Source organism: Pelophylax lessonae (genome assembly GCF_965119305.1).
Source record: "Pelophylax lessonae genome assembly, chromosome: 7".
Lineage (NCBI taxonomy): Eukaryota > Metazoa > Chordata > Amphibia > Anura > Ranidae > Pelophylax > Pelophylax lessonae.
The window spans coordinates 153503353-153526468 of NC_138774.1; the positions used below are offsets into that span (position 1 = coordinate 153503353).

The 23116-nt window shown below is 43.3% G+C and overlaps 1 protein-coding gene across 2 annotated transcripts in view; it reads left to right on the forward strand.

Annotated features, from left to right (window-relative positions):
* Positions 1-15115, forward strand: part of AMMECR1 (AMMECR nuclear protein 1) — a 276134-nt gene extending 261019 nt beyond the window's left edge. For both annotated transcript variants that reach the window (XM_082262925.1, XM_082262926.1), the window contains exon 7: positions 14723-15115. In XM_082262925.1, coding sequence (XP_082119051.1) covers positions 14723-14837 — 115 coding nt within the window. In that variant the 3' untranslated portion in view covers positions 14838-15115. The remainder of the gene's footprint in view (positions 1-14722) is intronic.
* Positions 15116-23116: the final 8001 nt, after the last annotated feature.

Here is a 23116-nt window from a genome sequence, read left to right on the forward strand (position 1 = left end):
CCTGTTGGGCAACTTGGCGATCACGTTCCAAACAAACTCTTGCAGTGTTTGGACAATCAATTTCAAAAAATCCACTTGATACCTTCAATGAGAGTGGACTATCTGGGTCTGACTCTGGATTCCACTTTGTCAAGGGTCTTTCTTCCCCCGGACAAATTAAAAAAATTACAGGGGGCGATCCAGTTGCTGTTGACAATCTGTCATCCCTGTGGACTTGCATGCGAGCCAAAGCTTCTGCAAAAAGGTGGTGGCCCCAAACTGGCCTTGCCAGTCTTGGTACGCAGACCTGGTAAGGTTGGTCATCGATGCGCCTTGGAGATTTCCTCTCAGGGAAGATCTGCTGTATCAAGGGCCTCCTTTTGAGAACATTAGGGAGATTCTCCTGCTTACATTATCTCAGAATGTTGCCTTCTTGGTGGCTATCACTTCTGCCTGCAGGGTGTCTGAATTGGTGGCGTTATCTTGTCGTTCACCTTATCTGGTGGTCCACAGAGATAGTGATACTTCAACCTAATCAGTCCTTTCTTCCTAAGGTGGTTTCTGATTTTCATTTGAATGAAGACATTGTGCTGCCTTCTCTCTGTCCTAAGCCCACGCATTTTAATGAAATTTTCTTGCCTTCTTTGGATGTGGTTTGGGCAATTAGTTTACCTGGCGGCTACTGAATTTTTCAGGAAATCGGATTCTTTTTGTCCTTACTGAAGGACCTCTTAAAGGTATGGCTGCGTCTGTTGCAACCATATCCAGATGGATCAGGCAGATGGTGGTTCAGGCTTATTCACTAAAGGGTCAGGTTCCTCCTTTCCCTGTAAAGGTGCGTTCTACTATAACGCTGAGTGCCTCTTGGGCATTTCGCCATCAATTAGTGATTCAAGTTTGTCAGTGTTAGTGATGCAAGTTTGCAAGGCGGCAACTTGGTCGTCGGTGCACACGTTTACAAAATTCTATAAGGTAGATGTGATGGCATCTTCGGATGCTTCTTTTGGCAGCAAGGTTTTGCAGGCTGCTGTTTAAAAGAGAATTTTCTCGCTTTGAGGGTGAGCTCCAGTTGTTACCTGGTTGGCTATGTTTATCCTTCGGAAATTGCATTCTTTGCGTTCTTTTTTTCCCACCTCTCATGCTAATACTGCTTTTGGACGTCCCAATTGTCAAGAAGATATGAGGCTGCGTCTGTCGAACAATGGAGAACTAGATTTTTTACTTACCATAAAATCCTTTTCTCTGAAGTTCATTGACAGACGCAGCACCAGCCCCTCTACTTATGAGTGTAATACGGTTGTTGTCTTCTAAACACTGCTTGCAATGAAACGGAGGGCTGTAGCCAAGTGTTTGGGTTTATGCCTGCAGGGACAGCCCCATAGGCGTGGTAAGCTTTTTTTCCTGCCTATTGTCCTATTCCTGAAGTTAGGAGCAATAACCCAATGGTCAAGAAGATAGCTTCGTCTGTCAATGAACACATTTTAAATAGTGTGCAACAGCCATAAAATGGCGTGCACTGCATTCCATATGAGATTTTGGGCGCCTCTCCTGTGACACATCTGGACACACTACTGGCCTGTTCTGTGTGCACAGTCCTGCCTTTGAGGGGGGATACCTCCTGCTTTTCTGAAGTTTTAGGCTCCATTTTGAGCACTTTGCTCTGCTACAGGCAAGGCACACAGCTGCTCCAGCTCTACCTTGCTCCAAATTGTGGTCTCCTTATCCTTCACTGGGTTATCCAATAGCCTTCAGTTGTGAGACACATGGTGGGTGTCTGGCAGAAGGGAAATTGGACAAGCCAGCGCACACTGCACAAGACCATGAGGATATAAAGTAATCCTCTGAAAACCCTGCTCACTCCCAACCCCCCCCCCGACCGATTGGGGAAATACTTTTTACGGAGACTGACTGGGTTAGCACAAAGCATAAGCACCTCCGTCCTTGTGTACACTGGACACAACCAAAGTAATATACCCCTCCTAGGATGTTTACCAGCAATACCCAGTTCAGGGAGTTTGCCACAGAAAGTGGAAAGGTCCTGTCCGGGAATACAGCTTAATTTTTTGCTCCAACAAATCCGTCTTTAAAGGCCTAGTAGACAAAAGGTTTGAGGTTGTTCTCATGCCTCTTTGAGGAGATTGTGGGTCCTTCAGATTGCCTTGCTGTGACTTTACGCTTCAGAAGTGATTTTCACAGTTTCCTTGGAGGCACAATTTCAGAGTTTTTATTCCAAGCTTTTTATGTACCTGTAGCCCAACGGCAGTGTCTGTCCCATCCTAGATATGAAGGCTTTCAACACCACCTTGCAGATCCAAAGCTTTTGAATGGAACTGGTCCAGTCTGAAATTGAATCGCTGTATCAAAGGGAACTTCTAGCATCAATGCATATGGAGGATGCATGTTGGCACACTCCCGTTTTTCCCTTAATCAGCGGTTTCTGCGGTTTGTGATGGGCGGCAGCATTGGCTGTTACCGTTGGCCTGTCCATGGCCCCACCAGCTTGCTTACCCCCAATCCTTGCACTACTATGCTTGCAGGGAATACACCAGATACCTGGCAGCTAATGTGCAATGGATAATACAGAGACTTTAGCCCTCTGGATGGATCCTCAACCTCCAAAGGTCTGTTGGGTACAATCAACCACTTTAGGTACTTGAACCTAGTCTTGGATGAAGCCCAAGCCTGGGTATTTCTTTCCCCGCAATGGCCTCCATCGGTCTGATGCATTCGGTGTTTGGAGCTCATTGTGGCCGCCTTAATAGTGGTGATGTTTGCCCATTTTTACTCGAGACCTCTGTAGTCAAATGTACCAACTGGGCGAGAAGCTTCCATAATATCGAGGCTGGCCCATGTGCCATGCTTTCCATCAGTGTTTTCAAGCTAAGGGCCATTTGCTCATCTCTGCTATGGTGAATCAACCAGCTTCAAAGGCTCAGTCAAACAATGCCACAGCCATGGCTGTCATCAGGGTGACGCCAAAATCCGCGTGGCCCATCGAGCAGTGGACTTAATTCTGCCAGGTTTCAGCCATGTTCACCATCCACATTTCAGGAGTAGACGTTCAGCAGGTGACTTCCTTAGTCTTAAACACTTAAGATCTCTACACTCTTAAAGTGCTCCGATCACCGCTGAGGGATACCGCATAGATCTTTTGGCATCCCGCTTAAAAAAAAAAAAAAAACAGGTTCACAGATTTGTGGCAAAGATCCTGGTTCCAAAGGCCTTTGCAGTGGAACAGTGGGATCAGATCCGACTGATATGCATTTTTCCTCCACTGCAAATTCTTTTCGTCTACTTCGAAATGGAGGACATTCTGATTATCCTAGTGGCACAAAAAGGAACCAGAAGGTCTTGTTACTCAGCCATTTTCCAACTCCAGTGAGACAGTTTGTGGGCACTATCAGAATGTCCCTACCTGCTGTCTCAAGCACAGGTCTACAGTTCTGCTCTGCAAAGTTCTTACTGGAAATGTTCTTTAAAGCTGTATTAAACTCAATACCAACAATGTAATATGTTGCAGCTTACCAAACCAAAGATTTGATGGCTGCATTTGTTTAAGTTCCCCCCCCCCCCTCTTTTCACCTGGTCATTTGGCTGCTCAAACACCACCTGTCTTAGGGCGTCTACACCCTAGACGGAAACACCTTTGGACAGCAGCATGGTCTGTCTGGAGGGCGGAGTAGTGTTAGATGCACTCAGCCAGATTTTGCAACACTAACAAATTGAAGCCTAGCTCCAGCTAACACTTAAGCAGTTACAGCAAGTTCTGTTCCTTTTTGAGGGCCATCATGTCTAAGAATTGGGTAGCTGCACTGTTTGCTTTTGGGTATAATACTGCTTTAAATGGAAACTATGATAATTTTGACTTTTTTTTTGGTCAGTAACGTGTTGGACATTTGATTCATTTAAAAAAGTCTTGTTTTTTAAGTAAATGTGAAACGTGTGCTAGAAGACAGGCGTTCATCACTTTTAAAGACAACAGAAGATTGAACACCCCCATTCATATACATCAATCGAAAATGATAGTGCCTCTTTTGAAATAAATAAATGCTGGGCAAAGTAAGCGATCATTTACCAATATAATTGAAAGCATCAACCCTTCCAATTCACTTCATCTTCAACTCTATACTGTGAAATTAGTCAAAAAGACTTTAAACAATGAAAGTGATATTATTTGCGGTCTTGAATGGCTTGCTGTTGATGCCCAATTTCTGAGATTGGGGTCTTTCTGATGTTATTTCTATAATGCTTAAAGCAGAGTTCCACTTATATGCATTCTCCTCTCCCCCAACCCCCCCCCCCCCCCCCCTCCGGTGTCCCACTTTGCACCTTTCAGGGGGGAGGAGGGAATGGTTATCTGTTTTTGACAGGTACCTTTCCCCACTTCCAGGAGGCAGCGCTGCCCCTCAGAAGTTCGCCTCCTTCCTCCCCGGCTTCGGGTGCTGACATCGCGGGAGCCCTAGACAGGTAAGTCCTACTATTAAAAGTTAACAGCTACAGTATTTGCAGCTACTGAGTTTTTTTTTTTGTGTTTTTTGGGGGGGGGGGTGGCGAACTCCTACTGTTTCTGCCATAAGGTGCTTCAAGTCACTCTTTAATTTGGTAACCTTATTCCCCCTTCTTTGGCCTATTGGCACGGTTTGCGGTGTTGCCCACCCCTCAGTTGTATTGCTTGGGGGCATCCCATCTGTATGACGCAGCCACTTTATAGTTTCCTCACAAATGGGTAATGCGCCACCTACAGGAGTAGACTAGGCAGTGAAACTATTTAGAAAAACTTTTCACTAGACACACCCTTAGGGGCTGTCCCCTCAGACATTACCCCCAGACACATCCAGCTTACTAATCAGTTTCTTGCTGCCTAGTGTTAGGAGTAGGACCTAGGTTTCACTGCTGGTCTCAGTTTTTTATTTTCTTTGAGAAATGTTTACTTTTCTTTACTCACTATCGCTAGCTAGTGTCAGGGGGATCCTCCTGGTGAACTACAAGTGACAGCTGGGCTGAGGTTTTGCACTGGATTATCTAGATCCTTATGGCCAGCGAGCGTGCACAGGTTTTGGTCCGCCCAGGCCTCGCCACGATGGTGCCCCGCTGAACGGGGACGAGCCTGCAAACTGAGTTTTCCGCTGGGATGCATCACCCTGGAACGCCCTGGTTGCTGCATACCTTTCTTGGCTGGCAGCACCCCCACTCAGGGTGGCAGGCGAGCTGCCTTGGAGCGGAGTCCATGGTATGGTGAGTGATACTGCCCCCCATGTCCCTGGGACAATCATCGGTGGGGGTCTGGGCTCACTCCTGGGGATGTCAGAGCTGCGGTCTCTTTAAGATCACCCTGGCCTGTCAGGACAGGTCCTGCCTTCCCTGCTCCTAATGGGGCGCTATAGCAGCGTATAACGCCTGGGGGGGGTGTATGACCACTACCTTATCCTTAGAGAAGGGGGGGGTTTCTGTGGTGGATTCCCGTGGTGGCCTTGTTCCCTGGGCTCCTGATCGCTGGCGCCGTGTTTGCCGCCATTTTGGGTGTGGGCAGCAATGCTGCATCAATGTATGGACAGCAGCCATTTTCTGCCTTGCTGGGTGTGTTGGCGCCTTTTTCGGGCGCCATCTTGGATGTGGGCCGGCCGGCCACACTGTATAGGCGGCGGAAATTTTCCCTGTGCTTCGCCTATTCTTTATTATGCCACCATTTTCTTGTGGCTCGGGGGAGTTCGGCCTCTAGTGATCTGAGGTAATTTCCTCCCAGTAGTTTCACTTCTGCAGACAGCGTGGAGAGCGGCTGCTCATCATGTTTCTCTGGACACAGTAAGGGTTTTTTTTAGTCCTTTTGGGCATTCTAAAGACAAATTTAGCCTTTGTCAGTGGGTCTGCCTGCTAAAGGGGAACTCTAGCAGTAGCGTAGGGCCAGTGTACCTTTTTTTTTGTCAATTTACCAAAATGGAGTCCCAGATTGAAAATTTCCCCGCTGATCTTGTGTGTGCATCTGGGTCATCCGGATCTCATTCCCTAGCATCCCTGTCTGCAGTTGTGGAAGCTCTGGCATCCAAAGTTGGTCTTGTCATGTCACAAGTTCCTAATAACGGCCGATGCCCTCTAAATCTTCTGATTCTGAGCCTGAAGTGGTTGCCATGGACACTGCCCTCCCTGAGGGATCCCTGTCCTCACATTCGGACGGCGAGGAGGATGAGTCCTCCGGTGCAGCGCGGGACCGCGCTTTGGTAGAAGCACTGATTCGCTCCATCAGGGAGACTTTGCATATTGATGAGCCCACACAGTCAGTAAAGCGGGTTGTCTTCGGCTCCCGCAAAGCCCAGAAGTCGGGTTTTCCCTTCCCCGGAGGAGTTTCACGAGACCGTGAAGGAGCAATGGCGGCGCATTAAGGACATGCTGGCAGTGCCTACGCATTTTCAGCGTCGCTACTCTTTTGCAGACGCAGTTTCCATTCCTTGGACCGTGTCACCTAAAGTGGACCGCACTGTGTCCCAGTTTAATAGATCTGCGGTGGTTCCCGTGGAGGACTCCCCAGTGTTTAAGGATCCGGTGGACAGGCGCCTGCACTTTCAGACAGTCACGGAATGGATTAAGGTGATTAAGAGCAACCTGCTGGCAGAGTCGGCTCCTCCTCCATCAAGCTCACGGACCAAATGGCCCAGGCCATGGTGTATCTGTGTGACGCGGCCCTGGATGAGGCTCCCCTGGTCGCAAGATTCTGTCTGCGGTTGGGATTGTAATTCGCCGCATGATCTGGCTGAAGAGCTGATCTGCGGACCAAGCCTCTAAGAAGACAGTGTCTGATCTCCCCTTTTTGGGGGGGAACGCCTTTTTGGGGACTCCTTGCATGAGATGATCAAGGGACTCACAGGGGATAAGAGTACTCTTCTGCCCCAGTCCACGAAGGGCAAGGCACCCCACAGTAAGTGGGGTCCCTCCAATGCTCACCGGGGGCTTTTTCGTGCCTCGGGGCACAGGAAAAAGGAAAACCGTTCAAGGCCTCCGGCGGAAACGAGAAGGCTTGGTCAGGTAAGCCTAAGGCCGGTCAGTCCGGTGCTACGGCCAAGTCTTCCTCCACATGAAGGAACGCCCTCACCCAGGTTCAGGGGTGGTGGTACGTCTGCGTTTCTTTCAGGAACCCTGCACATCTCATTCAAGACAAATGGTTTCACTAACTGATTCGTACAGGGTACAAGATCAAATTTCGATCTCGTCCAGCAGACAGGTTCTTTTCATCGAGTCTTCGCCTGTCCTGGGATCAGTTAAGGGATCTCAAGGGGGCTGTGCAAGATCTTCTCGCACAGAGCGTCATTGTCCCGGTTCCTCAGCGGGACAGGTTTCGAGGCTTCGACTCAAACCTATTCACGGTGCCCAGGAAGGAGGGCAAGGTGCGTCCTATCCCGGACCTCAAATCTCGGAACCGCTTTGTATGGGTGCAGAAGTTCTGAATGGAATCCGTCTGGTCGGTGGTGGCGTCTTTAAATCAAGGCGATTTTTCTGGCCTCCATCGATTTAGAGGATGCGTACCTGCACAGCCCTATCTACGACGGTCACCAGCGGTTTCTCCGCTTTGCAGTAGCGGAGGAACATTTTCAATTTGTGGCATTACCCTTTGGTCTAGCTTCGGCTCCCAGAGTCTTCACCAAAGTTTTTGCCCCTGTGCTCGCTCTGCTGCGCAAGAAGGGGATTGTGGTCCTCGGTTATCTGGACGATCTGCTACGGGCAAGCTTGTGTGCCACTCTGTCGGGCGATCTGACAGTCACAGTTCAGACACTCCAGGAGTTCGGGTGGACCATCAACGTCCAGAAGTCGGCACTGACCCAGTCGGTGCGTCTGCATTATCTGGGCATGGTCTGGGACTCTGCTCATGCGAAAGTTTTTCTCCCGAAGGAGAAACTTCAGACCTTGCAGGGCGAGATCAGAGCCCTCAGGGACAGCGATCTCTTCTCCTTGCGGACCTGCATGAGGTCCCTGGGGCTGATGGTGTCTGCCTTCGAGGCGATCCCATTTGCTCAGTTTCACACCAGGCCTCTGCAGGCAGAGATTCTTGCCAAATGGAACAAGGGCCCTCAGTGGTTTGAGCCGTCTCACAAGGTTGGAGCTTTCGTGGTGGCTTCTGTCGCCCGCTCTGTGCCAGGGCAAGTCTTTTCTGCCGCTGTTGTGGACGGTGATTACTACGGATGCCAGCCTGATGGACTTTGTGCCCAAGGTATGTGATCAAGGGAGGAGTCTTCCTTGCCAATAAATATCAATGAGCTCAGGGCGATCAAACTCTGCCTGCTTCATTGGGCGTCTCGGTTGCACAGTCACCCGGTTCGGGTTCAAACCAACGTCATGACTGTGGCTTGCATCAATCACCAAGGGCACACCAGGAGTGCCCAGGCAGCCAGGGAAGTGGACGAGATTGACTTGGGCCAAGGCGCACGTTCCAGCTCTTGCCGCTGTTCACATTCCTGAAGTGGAGAACTGGCAGGCGGACTATCTGAGTTGTCAGTCCTTGGATCAGGGGGAATGGTCCCTGCATCCGGAGGTGTTTCATCTCCTGTTTCGTCTCCTGTGTGCCCGGTGGGGGACACCAGATGTGGATCTGTTCGCGTCTCGTGTCAACAAAAAGGTGGACAGGTTCATGGCCATGGCTCAAGATCCTCTGGCAGAGGGCGCGGATGCGTTGGTGGTGCCTTGGCACTGGTATCAGCTGATTTATGCCTTTCCTCAGATTCAACTGTTTATGTATCTCCGCAGATTGGCGTTGGAACGGGTGCAGGTGATTCTGGTGACCCCAGACTGGCCTTGCCGGTCTTGGTACGCGGACCTCATAAGGATGGTCATCGACCTCCCTTGCGGCTGCCTCTGAGGGAAGATCTGATTTCTCAAGGACCGATCTTCCATCCTGCTTTAGTCTTTGGTTTTAACAACGTGGCTGTTGAAAGCCAGGTGTTGAGGGATAGAGGTCTCTCTGATGCCATGATTCCTACCTTGTTGAGGGCTCGAAAGGCTACCTCCAGGTAGATTGTTAATCGTACCTGGAAGGAGTATATTGCCTGGTGTGAGTCGCAAGGGTTGCATCCTCGTTCCTTTTCGGTGGCGAGGGTCTTGGCCTTCTTGCGGAATGGTGTGAAGCAATGTTTGGCTTTGGGCACGCTTAAGGGTCAGTTGTCGGCCTTGGCCATTTGCTTCCAGTGTCCCTTGGTGACTAATTCCTTGATTCGCACCTTTGCTCAAGGGGTGCGTCATCTGGCTCCTCCACGGCGATCCCCCTTGCCTCCGTGGGATCTGAATTTGGTTTTTGCCTGTGTTGTCCCAGAAGGTTGCCTTTTTGGTGGCTATCACCTCTGCTCGCAGGGTGTCTGAGTTGGTGGCGGTGTCTTGCCGTTCACCTTATCTGATCGTTCAGAGAGATAAGATTGTTCTGCGACCCAACCAATATTTTCTCCCTAAGGTGGTGTCTGCTTTCCACCTCAATGAAGATATTGTGTTGCCTTCGCTTTGCGCAAAGCCCAAGCATCCCAAGCAATTTTCTCTGCATACATTGGATGTAGTCCAGGCGGTCAGGGTTTACCTGTCCACCACGGAATCTTTTCGGAAGTCTGATTCCCTGTTTGAGGGACCTTGTAAGGCTTTGGCTGCGTCCGCTGCAACCATTTCCAAATGGATCAGACAGACTATTGTTCAGGCCTATTCACAATTCAGGTTCCTCCTTTCCCTGTGAGGGTACATACTACTAGAGCCATGAGTGCCTCTTGGGCTTTTCGCCACCAGGCTTCTGTGACTCAGGTGTGTAAGGCGGTGACCTTGGTCGTCAGTACACACTTTAACAAAATTTCTACAAGATTTACTTTGGCCGCAAAGTTTTGCAGGCTGCTGTTTGCTGAAGAGACTTGTTTTTCTCTACCTGGCTTGAATTTTCATTTTGAGGTTAGCTCCTGTTGGTTGAGCTTATGTTGCCCTGTTGGCTACGTTTTTATTTTTTCTGGCCTTGATGGATTGTTACCGTTTTAGTTGGTTGCGTTTCTTCCCATCCCTCATGCCTACACTGCTTTGGGACATCCCATTTGTGAGGAAACTATGAAGTGGCTGCGTCTGTCAGAGGACTCAGAGAAAATAATTTTACAGTAAGTTCTTACAAAAATTCTATTTTTTTTTTCAGCTCCCCATGCCCATCTTATGTTTAAGTCCTCCTGTGTCTATTAGGGGCACAGGGTGACAGAAGCCCAGCCTGGTCTGCCCTAATCAGACTCAGCATTTTGTTTTACCCGTTATCCTGGGTCTTATATATGTGGTTGATGAAAGTTGGAAAGGCTCCTTCACTTGGGACAGCAATATTTATCAACCATATTGTGACCGTACCAGTCACATTTAGCATCTTTCCTAACTCCCTTTTCTTCACTGGGAAACTGGCTTCCTGAACCAGCCAGGACATCTGTTTAGTACACTGACACTGGCCATACAGCATTTTGTTTCTCTGATGTAAAGTATGACCGCCGTCCCATGTTCCTAAGGTACCGGGCAGCCACACTTCTTCCAGCCAACTGTTTGTACTATGCATGTGCCAAGCATGAAGACCAGAGGGTAGAGTAAGAAAGGGGAAGGTTTCCGTGTCCTCCCCACTGACAAAGTTCGGCTGCGTGCCCAGTTTTTTTTTTTTTTTTCATTATTTGTTGAAATGTTTGCATGTACCTGTGACTGATATTATTGGATGTTCAGTTTACTCCACCCTGTGTGTCTATGCCAACAAGGAGGGAGGGAGGTTGTCCCCAGAGATGTATATACTTAAGTCTGTTCTTCAATAAGTATTCTGCTTCTTACCACCCTACGCTGATTTATGGCTTGTGACTGGGTGGCATGTAATTACTGGGTTACGGGATCTCTGAAGCAAGGCAGCAGTAACGGCTGATCTACCGGCATCCATCACACCTGTTTTCTAGGAGTATATTACAGGGCACAGGACTCCCCTTCATCGTCCTGGAATTTTCCTCGGATTGCTATCTAAAAAACTGAGCATTGCAAGGAGCAAGAAGGGTTATATGGGCTGTTCTAATAATTTTGCCAGTGTCCTGATCTGAAGGTTGCCGCATTTAACCATTGCTATTGGTCAGTGAAAGCCTGTATCTTGTACCGTACATAAAAAAAAAAAAGTAAAATTATCCTTATTTTGTAGCACAGGTCCACAGATGCAGACTCTAGAATAGTGTTAGGTTTCATCATATTTGATTTATTGTTCAGAGTATTTGAGCTAGTTGCAAAAACAAACACCAGGCTTTGCAACCCTTTTTACTATAGAGGGATTGGCACAGTGAACTGAGGGCTGTACACTTTATGAACATCCTGTGTAAGCCTGTGTCTGCAGCTCTGGTTTCACTGGGGCTGCCCTTGTCCTGCCCTGACCTACATTCATCAACTTCATTAGTTGCCAAGCTGTTAAGTTTCCGTGCACAGGGGATTTTACAGGCAGATCAGCTTACTGATCTGGATCAGGCTTTCTTTTCCATTAAGCATACAGTCCACTTTCTAATACCAGCTATATGTGTATGTATGCTTCCACACCACCAAATATTCTCATGGCCACCAACAGCAACTGACATACACAGTGCTGTTGTGGGGTTTTTTTTTGTTAAATATATGTATATACTAGGGATGTAACGATATCAAAATCTCACGGTACGATACAATTTCGATATTGACCTCACGGTACGATATTTATTGCGATATTGTGGAAAAGCTCATGGTATTGTTAAAAAATAGCTCATGATAGTGTTTGTGATGATAATAGCGAAAAAATACCGACATTTATTCTGCTTTTGCCAGTCAACAGGCAATTAATTGTAGTATTTATGGATCCATGACAACATAAAACACTGATCACATAGTGCTTTTAAAGTGCAAGTTGTAGTCGGGGAACATCAATATTCTGTATAGTAATATTTGGTTGCATAACTGATTCTTCTGTGCAATGTTCAAGTTAAGAAGCAGCTAGAACAATTGTAAACAAACAATAGGCAATTCCCTTTAAGTGCAAACAAAGATCAAGTTAAGTCAGGTTTAAATGTGCAAGGCAAATAAAGGCAGCCTTTTAAAACTGGTATTTAGGAACATAACTTAAACTTAAATAAAATAGTCAGTCAAAAAGCCTTTAAAAAAACCACTGACCTATCATTTAGCTTATGTTCACGTTTTTCATCAGAAAGATCAAAATATCTACATTGCAAGGGGAAAAAAAAAAAACAGTAAAAAAAATCCTTAAACTCTGGTCTATGTAGTTAACAATGATTTGTTCCGCGGGACTGTGTTTATTCCTCTTGCTTTTTGACGGACACCTGTCCTTTTAATATTGTAACCCAACCACGACGATATCGAGACACGACCACGACGATATCGAGACGACGATACGATATCGCGATATCTTCGATATCGTTACATCCCTAGTATATACATTCACCTACAGTAAAATTGTGTGGAACCTTTTTTTTTTTATTTGGACTGCAGAATAATCTCACAGCTGAAGTTCCAAATAGGCATCCCAACCAGAACTATCAGTTTCTAGTGGACTGATATGGTCTCTGCCTCTCCCTCATCAGGAGAGGCTCTGTGTCGGTCTCTGCTAATTGCCTTGTAAAGGAGGAGTTCCCTTTGGAGCGCGTGGGTAAAGAACTCTAGATGCTTATTTTCCTCTTTTGTGTGTTGACTTTGTGCCTGTCTGTCCCAGCGCTATCTTGCATCCATCCTGTTGATGCTCCTCATTCCTTTTTTAGGCATTCACAGGGTTGGTGGCAGCTTCACAGCTGGATGGGTAATGCTTGGGGCAGCAGTGGAAGTGGTGCAGGCCAGACAGCAGCCAGAATGGCCATTTTGTATTGTAGGTTTTCAAAAGTTATCCAGTGCCCTGAAATTTCACGGTTTTCTCTGCATTGTATCCATATGGGTTTTCACTAAACATTTAAACCAGGGCACTGATGTCCTTCATACTTTAACTGTTTCAGTACTTCCTCTGCACTCTGTCCATTAAAGGGTTAAACATGAATTGCTTAACTTGATAGGACCATGCTTATAGACACTAATCCTACTAAACCTGGTCAGCCATGCCCTTGAGAGCTGAATTTTCACAATTTGACTTGGGTGACTGTGTGTTACTGTATAGAGTTGTGTAATGGTGACCTCTGCCTGTTCGGTAGTTACCTTCTGCAGTATCCTTAGCAGTAGTAAGTAGCATGGATGGATTTTTATTGTATTTTGAATTATACTTGTTTTCATATTCTCAAAAAATGGGCAGTGCTGGGAAGTCAGATGAGGTAGAAAAAGTGAAAAGCCTATATTTTATATAGATGCGTTAACACAGTGATATATTTCAAACATTTCTTTCTTTTAATTTTGATTATGGCTTACAGCTAGTGAAAACCCAAAATTCAGTATCTCAGAAAATTAGAATATTACATAAGACCTTTGCATAAGTCATTTTGCATGAATTACTGCATAAGTGTGGCATGTCATGGAGGTGATAAGCCTGTGGCACTGCTGAGGTGTTGTGGAAGCCCAGGTTGGTTTGATAGTGATTTTCAGCTCATCTGCATTGTTGGGTCTGGTGTCCTCTTGACAATACCCCACATTTTCTATGGGGTTTAGGTCTAGCGAGCCCAGTGATACCATGATCATTAAACCAGGTATTGGTACTTTTGGCAGTGTGGGCAGGTGCCATGCCCTGATGGAAAATGAAATCTGAAACTCCATAAAGCTGGTCAGCAGAGGGGAAGTATGAAGTGCTCTAGAATTTCCTGGTAGAGGGCTGTGCTGACTTTGGACTCAATAAAACACAGTGGACCAACACCAGCAGATGACATGGCTCCCCAAATCATCACGAGCTGTGGAAAACTTTGCATTTTTTTTTTGGAGATCAAGATCCCAGGGTCTGGAGGAAGAGTCTAGAATCACAGAATCCAAGTTGCATGAGGTCTAGTGTGAAGTTTTCAGTCAATGATGATTTGGGGAGCCATGTCATTTACTGGTGTTGGGCAAAGCTTTTATCAAGTCTTTCTGCAAAATGGAGCACTTATATTAGCTGGTCTACATGGTTTGTTTGCATGCAAGCCATTCTTCAGTGGAAATTATTTAGCCTCTTGTGTTACTTCTGCCCCTTAGTAGCACCTTTAGATTGAAAACTTCTTTTGAACAAACTTATATGAAAGGTTTAAATCTTGGTTATTTATCCCTTTCGTGACTAGTGGTCATTAATGTTTACATACCCAGGCCAAATTTAGTAGTGTCCATATGTGTGAACTCCACATCTGTAACTCATTTCCATACCAATATACATTTTTTTTTTTAAAATCTATTTAGAAGAAGCATAAAGTTTTTTTTTTTTTTTTTTTTTTTTTTTTTTTTTGTTGTAGTAAAACGACCTGATGGCAATGCAGATGAACACTGCTGTATGAAAGGTGCTGAATTCATCTAAAGATCAAATTTTTGTCAGTGATGAAACCTCAAGCCTGCATGTATATCAGAGCTGATATAGTAAACACATGACCTGGAGCCATTCTGATTCCCAGATTGCCTATGACATTTGTACTTATGAACTTAACGCTGCGCAAAATGTGGACTGCTTTTAGCTTAGGGCATTGTGCCAGTTATTATACAGGTTGAAGGTGGCAAGGGGTTAAAGGCTGCATAATGTGAAGTAACCTAAGCGAATCCATGCAAAGTCATGGACATGCTGTCTGCTATTGTATTTTATTACATGCATATTTTTTTTTTGTTTTCTCTTTAGATACCGTAGCGAGAAGATGACAATGAGCTATGCCGAATATCTAGCCCACCGTCAGCACCATCACTTTCAAAATGGCATCGGGCACCCTCTCCCACCATACAACCATTATTCCTGACACTGAGCCGCATGACCAGTCACTAGACCTCTCAGCAGAACTCTTCCCAGGAGACCCAACACCCTCTTGGTCTAGCTATCTCTATTACTGTACTATTTTATGATGATTGTTTCCGTTGTCCTGTTTAGTCTTTGCATTACTTTAGCAGTGCTAAGCAGGGCAACGGGTGGGAAGACAATATATTAAGTATCTACAATGAATATTTTTGTCAACTTTTTTTATGAAAATTTTTTGAGCTACTGAGTTTTTTTGCAGCATATATATTTTTTCTTTTTACTTTACTTACACTATTTTACAGTTTTTTGTGTTTTTTTTTTTTTTTTTTTTTTTTTTTTTTTTGCTAACCTTTCCCTACTGATCAGGGTTTCTCAATGATTGTGGATGGAAGGAAACTTTTATTAGGCAATGATGTATCTTAGATGGATAATTGAGTTCTGTGTGTGTGTGCACTTAGCTAGTCAGTATCTGGTACATATCCATTTTATTTGTATTTAGTATAGCCCTCTAAGGTAGCTTCACAAGTCTTTCGTTTTCTTCTTGATAACTGTTGGAAGAGGAATTTTTGGCATTTCCACTGATTCTGAAAGCATATTTTAGGAGTACCTGTATAATTTATAAAATCGTTTAGGTGACTCACCCAGCAGAGAAATAATTCATATGCAATTTGTAGATTTCTCTGGCCTCTTTTTTCCCCTGTAATAGCTAATGAGTGAGGACCTGTAGCTGATGGGAGGGTTGAGTATAGCAGCAGAGACCTATTATTAAACAGGATTTATATAGCACCAACAGTTTGCGCAGCGCTTTACAAAACATGAAGGCATACAGTAAAATTACAATGCAATACAGGAGGAATCTGAGGGCCCTGCTCGTTTAGAGCTTACAATCTGGAAGTAGGTTTTATAGCTTTGCCATAGCAAAGTAAATTTTCAGTCAATTCATTCTTAATCTGAAGTGGTGGTTTTACAATCTGGATATGTACTTTCATAATACCATGTTCTTAATTCGATTCTCCCTGTTTTTGTTTTTTTATAACAAGGGGGAAACTATTTTTTGTTGCGGTCAGTGAGGACAAAAATATATCCCCATTCTCTTTCAACAAGCTGCTCTTCTCATTGGGCAGTAGAAAGCGGTGGCTTTTATTGCATATACTGTAGGAATGCCTATATAGTTGGCATACCATAAATAACCGGAACAGCCCCTGGTTAAAGAACAAGCATTAATTGGACAATGTGGGCAACTCCAGCCCTTTCTAAAAATGTTTTTTTAGGATTCTTTCATACTAAATATTTGCGGTTCAGTTCATTTAACTACCAATAAATGTATGAGCTTGTTCCAGAAGTCTAGAATTTTGGCAGACATAATGTAGTCAGTCCAGTACTGTGCAAGCATTTTTAGGGCTTGTATACACCCTTGTGTTCTACATTTTCTGCACTGATTGAACTGTTAAGATGCATGATGAAGACTAACAGCAACATGTATTGTAGCATTATCTGTCAGGCACTGCAGTCTCCCCTACCAGTAAGGACTATTTTGCATTGAACCATTGGCTTGCTACTCCAATATTTTAGGGTTTTTTTTTTTTTTTTTTTAGCACCGCCTAAGTTAGGATGGTTTCCAGGTGCCCTCTTTTGATAATTATACATACCTAAGTCATTGACCATTTGTAATTGTTGCAGCTGGCTTTGGTGATTTGTCGATCTACATTCTGGTATCTAGATAGCTAGTAGTTTACAAGGTTATTCTGAGCAATCTACTGTTAAAGCTGAAATTTGGGTAAAATCTTTTGGTGCTTTGGCTAGGTACCAGTAAAATAGTACCTCCTAATTATCTTTTTTGGAAAATGTTACTTACATGCAGCCTCTGAGGGTTATGTCAACATTGAATTTAGTGGTGAAATGAACAATCTGACTGGGTCTCAGTGGTTACAACAGGGCACTGACGTCAGCTCTCCTGTATGGAGGAGCTGAACAGTGTGTGAACTGTGATTGCTGTGCTCCAGCCCCAACTGTCCATTTCAGCACCAGAACTTCAGCTGTGACATCACCCTCTAAGGCTGCAGGTAAGTAACTTTTTTTTGAGAAAGCAGAAGCCCCAGCCAATCATGTCTTTATAGGTGCCTTATTGGTACTTGGCTAGTGTCCCAATAAAGTTTGTCTTCACTCCAATTCTTAACAGCCTTGAGAATAAACTAGTTCACAAATGCTCCCCCCCCCACCCTTTCCTTTCTTTACTCCAGTGATGTTTTCATGCATGCAAAGACTCAATAGTAGTGCATATTATCCATGAAATCAAAATAGCCATTTTTTCATTTTGGAAGTTACTGAGATTAGGCTTTTTAAAATTTTATTTTTTAGTTTTATGTAATGATGAAATTGAAACATTTTGGTGTGACAAGTTTTATTTTTTTCTTTAGAGGTAGAGATCAGTTTTTTTTGTTTTTTTTTTTTTTTATTTTGTAACCGTAGTACTGAAACACTTTGAAGTAGTCCTTTGAAATGCCTCCTGTATATTTTGGAGATTACTACATTTTTCAGGTTTGTACTTTAGTTGAAACAATATAGCAGAGTTGAGCTATGTTTAGCTTAGAAGCTGCTTGGTATGGTATTCAGCTCATTCGTTTAAAAAAAAAAAAAAATGAAGTCAAGTCACTGAGCAAAGTCTGAGCTGGTGCATGACATCTCCTGAACTTATCTCTTATTTATCTGACAGGTTTATAGTACTCCCAGAAGAAAGCCATCACTGCTGTTCTAGGAGCTTAAAGCTGATCCTTCAGGTCTCAGCATCTTCAACCAATCACAGAAGCCTTTGCATTTTGTGAATGAGTTCATATAGAACAAAAGCTTTTCTAAATGGGCAGCAGAAGCCAACGGCAGGCATAGCAGCTATATGTGCCTCCCTCTCCCCTTAAAGCCCTGAGTGTCTTGTGTATCCTACAGCAGAGCCATAAACCTGTCAGATATAAAAAGAGAGCTGCTCAGGAGAAGTCATGCACCTCCTTGGATTTAAGTCAGTGTGCCTTTACTTTTTACTAAGTGGCTGAATTCCTGGAACTTCGCTTTGATATTGCAGGACGTTGAGATGTAGTCTGTAGCTTATAGGATAAGGATGTGGACAAGGATATGGTACTAGCATTCAAACTCTACTTAAACAAGGATACCAGCATGTATAAAACGAAGGAGCAATGTGCTTTTGGGTGGCTGTGTAGTTAAGAGATTCTAAAGCTGGCAGTAGCTCCCCTCATTGTGGTGGAATCAGGTTAATTCCAGTTACTGGGTTTGACAAAAATTTGTTAGGTAGGTTATTTGTTATACAACTCTTTATCTTGGCCAAGCTTATGTAAAAAAAAAAAAGCAGATGTTGAACCTCTTTGGTGCTGGAAAGGGCTTTTGAACAGATAATACAATTGTAAGCCATTCTTGCAACAAAGATGTTAAGAAGAGAGCAGTTCCTTCATCCACATCATTTTGCTAAAAACATTGGTCACTGTTGTTGCTGCTAGCCCCCTGTAGCAGAGATCCTCCCACTGATATTTTTGGATGCCTTAAATGACTTGCTGCCAGAACAAATAACCGTGCAGATCTTTTTGCTATCTGAGCAGCTTCCAAAGTTTCAGACCAATACATTGTAGGCTCTCCTGTCTAAGGAGCTGCCAAGGGGTGTGAATTTCATTTTTGCCATTCCTCCCCACACTCAGGTGCATGGAGTTACAATCTTTGATTTTTGTCCATTGGTTCTTTTCCCTTGCATCATGTGGCGTTCTCCTGGGGAGTAGTTGTGCTGCCTTTTAGTGAGAGCCCCTGTTTGAATCTTATTTTGCATCCAGCTAAGAAAGTGAGCACAAGTAAAATCGTGATTTTTGCTGCAAAAAAATCTATTCTTTTACATGTACAGGCACAGCAAATTTTTTTTTTTGTTTGGTTTTGTTGCCATAGGTTGCAACACTTTTTTTTTTCTTTTTTTTTTTTTTCTTTTCCAAATTGAGCTTTTGGATTTCCTTTTATTTTTCAAATGCTATATATTTAAAGGTGCTAATCATCCTTGCACAAGGTCCTGTGACTGGTCATGCCAACTCAAGTTCATATCAGATTTGTTTTCTTTGTTTTTTTTTTTAATAATCCTCGATATATGCAGATGTTCTACAAGATGTTTCTTACCAGTGTAATAATGCGATACTGATGAAATGCCAATCCTGCAGGTTTTGATAGCACAAGGTCAGCAATACTTCCCAGCATGGCTTAGGGGAGACTGAAAACCACAAAAAGGATTTGTTTGTGTGTCCTTTTGTGTACAGCTTAGTGCAAAACTGCATTTGTCTCTTAGTAGCTGTTTAAAATTAGCATGAAGATTGTTATGCAAGCCTGTTTACAGATGGATTCATTTGACAAAGAAGGTTTTTGGGGTCAGATTTAGGTCTGTGAAGCTACAACCTAAACTTGGAGAATTCGTCTTGAAGCAGAACACCCTTCTCAGAAACCTCTGATTGAAGCAGTCATTTCCTAACTCATGGACCCCGTTTTAGATCCATAGCAGAGAAGTGGAACTTTTGCACTTCTCTGAGGAAACTATCTTTGCTGGAACTAGTGTGTGATTCCTGATTCAGTGATTGACTGTTTCCATTAATGTCAGAACCTCTTTTGCTAGGGGGGCATTCTTTACAAATGGTTAAAGTGAGAGCTGCAGAGAATAAAGTCGGATCCCAGGTGTCATTTTTTTTTTTTTTTTTAGAAGAGGAGTTATTAAAGATGTTGGATCAGTTTAATGTGTAATGCTTCCTCTATTACTTCTCAGTTTTCACAGAATTACGTGAGCTTGTTTTAGCAACTGACGTAGGTTTTAAAGGCATTGCTCATTGTACATTACAGAATACTGGCATTTTTGTGACACTCCAAAGGTTTTCCTTCTACCACTAATCTGGAATTTCTTTGTACGAAGTGAACGCTTTCTCGGTAAGAGAAGCCCTATTCCCTCGCCATTTTTAAAGTACATTTGTATGAAAGAAACTCCATTAAAGCATATGAAAATATTTAGTCACTGACATAAGCCTTAAACGCCAAGCTACATAGATGTGTTTTTTCCCATCTTACCTGTCTGATGCCAGGGTCCAGCTATGCAATTACACCCACTGGAAAATTAATTTTAGTTCTGTTTGAATTTAATTCAGGGTTAATGAATTTAATTTAATTCAGGGTTAATGAAAATAGAACAATTTTAAACAAAAATGGGCACATGCAACCAAAATTTAAATCTTTATGAATTTTAGAATACATTAAATGGAAACAATCTTGTTTTGGCTTCTAGAACATTGTCCCAACACCACTGCAAATGAGCAATGCCTTTTTGGTTTCAGATATAGCATGCATTTTGCAGTCCTGTTTTACTGAATTGTAAACTTCTTTACACAAAGTATTCAGTACTTTTCAAAATCATATCTTTATTTTAAAGTGGAAGAGCTTGCATTGATTTTGCTTAATGTAGAGATGATGGCTTTGCAAAAGTAGATGACACTGCAGAAGTACTTCAAATAATTGGCCTGAAATCTTGTACTTTTGCGTTTCTCTGCTCTGGCCTTTGGTGACCAAGGAAGGGGTCACATTGCCTGGCTCTCTTCACAGTAATCACTGATTGTCTACAGAGCTATATATAAAGGCTGCAGTTGTTACTGACTTACTAAAAAAGCTGGCTCCCTGGCTGTCTCTTGTTTTAAAAATGAGTCGCTGACCTGAAACAAGTCAGAGTGAAGTCATATGCCTATCGCCATACTTGTGTTAGGTCAAAGACTCTGAATATCAAAGCCAATCGGCTCAGCATGGCAAATAGGCAGTCAGCATTTACAGAAGCAGAGGCCTGCCATGGCAGCCTACATAATTGCATCTGTACCAGGATTATTTTAAGCTGTTACTAATAGAGCTAAGGTGTAGTAAATGTTAGTGGTCTCCAGGGATGTGGGTGGAGTTTAGCCATTGCTAAAATGTAAAAAGAAAAAACTTACAACGGAGCAGGAAAACCTAGATGGGGATTTGAAAAAGGACCAGGCCTATTTACCATGAAGTAATGTGACACGTCTCAGGCTGTGCCCTCAAGTGGCAGGATAAAAAAGATAGTCACCTTGGCTTCTGGCCCCTCAGCTTCTTCCGGTTTCTGTGGTCATTTGGGTAACCATCATTGTACTGTTTCCCAACTGATTAAAGGGGCAGGTATAGCTGCTATGCAGAGGGGTAGAGTCTTCTAAACAAGTGCTGCCATGGGTGACAAACTTACAGAACATTTTCATAGATGTAATTTCTAAGTCCCAATCTTGCATGTTGGCATTGGCATCTAGAGACAGTAATGTATCCAAAGGTAAACACGTCTTGCTTGCATGACAGTCTTTTACGTCTTCAAATGTACAGGTTTCTTAAAAAAAATAACAAATTAATTCTGTCTGAGATAGATTTCATCTCTTGTATATGTTAGACCAAACCAAAGAAACCTCTGGCCATACTCAAATGCTGCTCCTTAAAGCCTTTCAGTTCTATCAAACAATCCTGCAGGATTCTAATGTTTAAAACTTTTTTTTTTTTTATTTTTGTACAGTTTCTAATGGACTTTTTTTTTTCTAGTGATGTATAAGTGAATCACGTTTATTTTGAGGAGACTGGAAAATGCATCCTCTGTTTTAAATAAACTGATGATTTTTTTTTTTTCCCCATTCATGCTTTTCTGTAAGGAACCCTTCTTGTGTGCCTCTGAGTTTTAGAGGGTTCCATGTTACCTTCATTCTTAAGACCAGCAAAAGATTATTTCTATAAGAAGTTTTCTTTTCTTTTTATATTACTGTTCTGGGGAAAAAAATATATTAAAAAAAAAAATAAATAAAAAAAATAAAAACACTTTGCGCTGGACCCAGTAACAAAGCTGGTTGAAAAACGCACTGAGAAAATGAACTTATGTTTGAAACTTTTGTATAATACCTACAATGACTGTTTTTGTATATCAAAGTTGATTCTTTTTTCAGAAATTTTTTGGGATCTAGTTTCTAAGTTAGTGTTTTTATATGTTACAGAAAAATATTGCTTTGACTACATCACCAGCTTAATAGCGACGTGTTGGTGATCACCTTCAGAGCTAAAGGTCCTCGAAATACATTGCAGAGCAATGTCTTGTGGGCATCTACAGCCAGAAGGATGTCTACAAAATGGGGACCGTGGGTGCCTGGAGTATCCATGGTCTCTTATTTCTCTACTTATTAACTTTATTATGAATTACAATAACATCACAAAGTACATTGTACCTGCCTCCTTTCCATTATTACTAGATCCTTCCCTCCACATATAGTTGCTATTAGTGTGAAGAAACTGTTAAAAATGGGCATTTTATTATGATAAGTAAGGCTAAAAAAAGGTAAAAACGGAGAAAAGGCAAAAAAAAAAAAATCTATATATAGAAGGTTATTGTGGGTCTGTGAGCTATGGATGTGGAAAGATATTGTAGTAGTTTTAACACTATTGTTACCTTTTAAATTACCCAATAAAAATATGGAAAAAGACTGACTGAAGTTTTCCTTTTTTTTCTTTATATTAAACCTTATGCAAAATAACGGTTTCCATTTGTACTTCTGCTTCACAAAATGTAGTTTGTATAATTCTAATATCCCCATAAGTCCAGGAAGAAGATCTCACAACCTGCTTCTGTCGGCCAGGCATGCTGGAAAACCAGCAAACTGCATCTGATTAGCCACTGGCTCCGAGCGCTGACCAGCTATCATCACATTAGTACAGCGACCTTATTTTTTTCCTTTCGTTCATTGATGGACACAGCTCTTCAAGATTCTTGAATTATTGGGTTATACGGCCCCCTACAGGAGTAGAAAGGCAGAAAAAAGAGCTTGACTACACCTATGGGCAGTCCCTGGAGCTATAACCCCCCTCTCTGCTTTAGGTCCTCAGTTTTTTTTCTGCCTAGTCAGGACCTAGTTCCTTGCTGGGTTCTCTGGTCCTGGCAATTTCTTTTTTAAATGGCTTTTCTCTTACGTCCTCCGACAGTCGCCGCCTCTTCATATTCGTCACATATGGGGTATTAGACTTTGCTCCGAAGGAGTAGCTAGGCAACAGAATATGTTAACATTAAAGCTTTTAACATATCCCACCCTCAAGGGGTGGTCCCCTCAGTCAATACCCTCCTACTTCCTGCAACCATATCTCAGTTTTAATGTCTAGCTTGTCAGGAGTGGCTGGCTTTTCCTGTGCTGGGGCTTTCTGCCCCAGACTCTTTCTTCTTTTTGAAATTTTGTTTGAGTTTTC